Consider the following 4,825-nt stretch of genomic DNA (forward strand, 5'->3'; position numbering starts at 1 on the left):
TTAAATTCGCAGTGTCTAGCGTGGCGTAAAATGAGATTATCAGTGGTACTAAGGACAGTCAAATATTACTGTCTCGAAATTTGGTTCCAAAATGGGACAATGAAACGGTAACAGACCTGAACATCTAATTGGCTTTGGGTCTTTCTTCTCCTTTAGGCCAAAGATTATGTTATTGTAATTATTTATTAAACTTCTACGACGTCTTTAATGTGGGTAAGAAGGGTAGTTAATTAAGGGTTTGAGGCACAGTGTAATTGTTTTAGCAATAATAATATTATCTGTGTGTGTGTGTGTGTGTGTGTGTGTGTGTGTATGTGTGTGTGTACCTGACATCAAAATTTAAACACTTGTAATTTCAAATCAAAGCAAAAACAGTCTGAAATTCCTGACACGATTCAACAACTCCTGTATCTGTAAGTACTATAAAAAATATTTTAGAACGTTTATATGTGACGTTTACGCGATCTTCATTTGTCTTTGAAGGTGGTGGGATCTAAAAGAAGTGTATTCTTCTAAACATCAAAATCAGAATATGAATATTACTAATGCAATGAGTGGATTGGATTTTGTTTGCGATGACATATGTAGGAAGATGTTCATGATAACATTTACTGCTATCAAAATGAAGTTAAACATAAACATTATCACCTTTTCCCTTCAAATATCTCTATTTTATCCTACGATAAATTTCCTTTGATACTGTTTGATACTGTAAAGGTATTATTATTGTTTCTGTTATGTATCTTGTCATTGCTTATCCAGGAATGGCGTTTAATGAGAGAAGTATCGATATAATTACTTTTAAAACACTTCTTAGGCTAATTATGGTTTTTATTCTGTTCAAAACCCTTCAATCATTGTGAAATACGAACTAACATCGAGATTTGCTGGCAGCATATGACAAATAACTCAACTATTGTATATGTTCATGTTAAAATAGTATTTCTATTCACTGAAATTCATTTTGTGTTATTAAAGAATCATCACATGAATATAGACATGTCAGGTCACTGATGTAAAATGCTGCCAGTTTAATTTTCTAGGTTATACAGAATATCGTAGGTTGTACTCTGCTATAGTAACGGAAGAAATTATCCGGTTGGTCATTATATTATCTCTGAAAGGCCTAACTCATTTCCTTAGCTCTTACTGCCTACGGTTAAACAAGTTAAGTAGCTTCACACACACACACACACACACTACCAATCTCATACACAACCTCTCTCAACTCAGAATGGTATTAGTCGTTAAAAATGACATATTCGAAGTCTGCCTGACCCATAATTAGTATCGTTATTAGGGCCCAGTGCAATTGAGGCATACACACGATGGCGAGCATGTATTCTTCTTGTTGGATGTGACCGAGAGACTTTATTCTATGGAAAGCCGCAGGTACCCGGCGTTGATCAAAATTTGTCCCTATATTATTATATGGGCAACAATTAGCGGCTCCGACAACAATTAGCGGCTCCTAAAATGACGGTGATTACAATCTTTCCCTATATTTTTATATGAACTACAATTAGCGGCTCCTACAACAATTAGCGGCTCCTTCTACAATTAGCGGCTCCTAAAATACTTTTAATCTACGGCTCCGTTAATAAAAATCACAATTTACGGCTCCAGAAACACGTGTAGCTCAGTCTACAAACTACAATCACCGGCTCCTTCCACAGTAACGCCGCTGTAATTTTGATCTCCGTCTTTACTACCGAACGAGATTCAAACGAGATTTCAACTCAAAAACGAGATCTACTAAGCTATTATCTCCGGCTCCTTCTTCGATAGTAACGCCGCTGATAATCTTCAGCTCCAATTTAACTAACGAACCGAACGAGATTTAAACTCATAAACGAGATGTTAATCACGTGCTGTCATATTCGGAATACTATCATCTTATCCGCATCAGTGTCCTTTACCTTTATCGAGTGAAGTTTAGTTTTCAGCATTTTTAACAAGGTATTTTCCATTAGTAAAAAAAAATTAACTTGCCTTTTTTACACTGCAGATATTTTGCTTTGACTAAAAAGTTCTCATATATCTTTACAACACTGGACAGATCTCTAAATTAAGTATGGGGGGGGGGAGAACCTTATTGCGGTATTTGTTAAACTGAGGACACATTGGCAGGGTAATGAGCAAAAGTATCATGAAAGCTTGCTAAATAAAGATCTATAACTATGATTGGACATTTATCAAAATATAAAATACAGTATTTCTGTTAAAATTTATTGTTTGAAAGCAGGTGTTAAGAACTATCACATAGTCATAAGCAGATCGTTAGATAACCTACCAGGGAAGGATTGTGTGATTTGAACAAACTTTACATGAATTCGCCCACTTCAGTGGTGTGTGATGACTCCCACAAATTTGTTTAATGGCTCACATATGAACATGTACCTTGCACAGTATATCATTTTTTAGAAATTCAGCCTGTAAGTGCTTGGAACAACTTAAATGGTAGAGGTGTTACAGTGCAAGTAACTATCAGCATGTGGTTGAAAGTGGCAACAGAGTTACAAAGGAAACAAAAAGTTTCAATAAATATAATTTGATTTACTTAAAATTTACCATATTTTTTGTCTTATTTTAATTATGCCTAGGCAAGTGCAACTATTCCAGGTCTATTTCAATTTTCCAGTCTGCATGCCCCATGTAAATTGACTTTTCTAAAATCTGTAAGTCTCTGATTACTATTGTATTTCTTTTTCAGAATTCCCCATCTTAACAAGATGAGTGATCTTGCAATGAAATTTAGATCAGCTCTTGATGTGGAGGAGTATTGTGATCTTGAGTTAAAACTGAGAAGTGGTTCCATCCTAAAGTGTCATTCAGTAGTCCTTCTGATGAACAGTGATTTTTTTCAGAGGACGACTTAAGTCTAGATGGACCACAAAGGAAACACCAACCATCGACTGCTCCATGTTTCCAGATGATATTGTTAAATATTTGGTTAAATTTATGTATGGAATAAACTTTCCTTTGAAAATGTCCAACATACATGATACAATTCAGTGTTGTGATTATTTTGGTGTTAGTGAACTGATGGAGAAATGTGTTCATTTTTTGATTGATGGTATTTCCTGTGACTATGTTTTCACAATATTAATGATTAGTGACAAATTTTCTTTGTTGCCTGTAAATAACAAATGTTTAGAATTTATTGACTGTAACATGGAAAATTTGTTGTGTAATGTTGAAGGCTTTTTTACCCTGCCATTAGCCTTGATTGTCCAAATCATATCTCGTGACACTTTATCTGTACATGAAGAATTGTTGTTTGACCACTTGATTCTGTGGGTAGAACAGCAGACTGTGGAATTGGAGTCCATCTGGGAAAAACTCTCTGGCCATATTCGTTTTTTATCAGTGAGTGTTGAGTACTTCATAACAAAGTGCATTCCACTAAATGTTTTGCCAAATGAAATAAGCAACCAGATTTTAATGTATCTTACAGTTTTGGAACCAAATGATCTTCAAGGAATTAAGGTTAATATTGCTTCAAGGTGTATTACAACAGGACATGATGTTTTGGTTAAAAGATTTTTTAGAAAATCGGTTGATGCCTCGTGGAAATCTGATGCAATGAATGGAGATAGGATTAATTTCATTGTTAACACAGGTGCTGCACTGAAAGGAGTTTCATTGTATGGCAGTGCAGGACAGTCATTCCTATATACAGTGTCGTTGCATGAAACTGAGAATGGAAGTTTGATTCAAAAGTCCAAATGTAAGCTGGATTTTGTTGCAGATGTTTGTATATTCCCCTTTAAAACATCCTGTCGTTTAGCTGCTGATGTATCTTACACACTAGCTGCCATAAAGGAAGGCCCTACAACCTTTTATGGAGTTAATGGAGTATTGTCCAATCATGTGCATTTGACAGAGGGCAGAAAACTGGAAAATAAATTTGATAAACCACGTGTAGGTAGTTCAGCTATTTTTGAAGGTCAGTTTGAAGGGCTTTTATTTTCAGCAGTAGATTAGTACATTTAGTGGGTACTTTCACTGTTTTGAGGGAGTTAAAGGGACTCTAACCATTGATTGCTCCATGTTTCCAAATGTCGTGTGTGTGTGATTTAGGTTTTTAATGTAGCTTTAACAGATTTGGTCAGATCACTTCAACGCCTGTATTGTGGTAGTTTATAGTGATGTCTAATACTGGGGCATCAAGCTACAGACTCATAGCATTATGTTTCACCCAGTCAAATGATCCTGATAGGGGTTGTCCATAAAGATGGGGAGGTTTTTTTTTGTTCAAATGCGGACAAGGGGGAATGGGTAAAGGACCTTGCGGACGTCTGCAAGCTAGTATTTTTTGTTATGATATTCTGTGTTGAACAGCTGCTTTAGGCCTATTGCGTGTATTTCGGTGTGTTTTGCAGACGTCCTTAATGGGTGATCACTAAGTATAAAGTATTTGTTAATTTCAATTTGTATGATTTGTGCCATGCAGTACAATGCTGTCTGGGATTTCTGTGCCCTTAAGGTTTCTGTCTCCAATATTGAAGCAAATTGCAAACCGAATTCAACTGATTGATGAAAATAAAATATTGCAATGCTTACCATTTGAAAAGCGGCAATTGTCACCAGAATATTCTATTCATACTAATATTAATTTTGGACACACCAGATACCACCCCAGTGTTTTCATAACTCACGAAAGGTCTGCCTATTCTACGCACAGCTTTGAAAAGATGCAATGTTTATCAATCTGGCTATAGAAATGAAATATATTACTTTGGACTGTTTCTTTCAGCACTTCAGTCGAGTAATTAGGTCAGGTTTATAGCTAGTTTTGCAAAATTCAATGTAATAAATGCCA

The 4,825-nt window shown here is 35.5% G+C and overlaps 1 protein-coding gene across 1 annotated transcript; it reads left to right on the forward strand.

Annotated features, from left to right (window-relative positions):
* The first annotated feature begins 3,174 nt into the window (after positions 1 to 3,174).
* LOC149787044 (BTB/POZ domain-containing protein 1-like) lies at positions 3,175 to 3,987 on the forward strand. The gene has a single exon (XM_089976025.1). The coding sequence runs from the start codon at positions 3,175 to 3,177 to the stop codon at positions 3,985 to 3,987; it is 813 nt and encodes a 270-aa protein (XP_089832151.1).
* Positions 3,988 to 4,825: the final 838 nt, after the last annotated feature.

This window comes from Sinohyriopsis cumingii, chromosome 12 (assembly GCF_028554795.1).
Source record: "Sinohyriopsis cumingii isolate HCF-2022 chromosome 12, ASM2855479v2, whole genome shotgun sequence".
NCBI classification, from domain to species: Eukaryota; Metazoa; Mollusca; class Bivalvia; order Unionida; family Unionidae; genus Sinohyriopsis; species Sinohyriopsis cumingii.

What these genes read in the sequence shown, in the direction of transcription:
- LOC149787044 (XM_089976025.1), top strand. Translation starts at nt 3,175, where the DNA reads ATGGAAAATTTGTTGTGTAATGTTGAAGGCTTTTTTACCCTGCCATTA.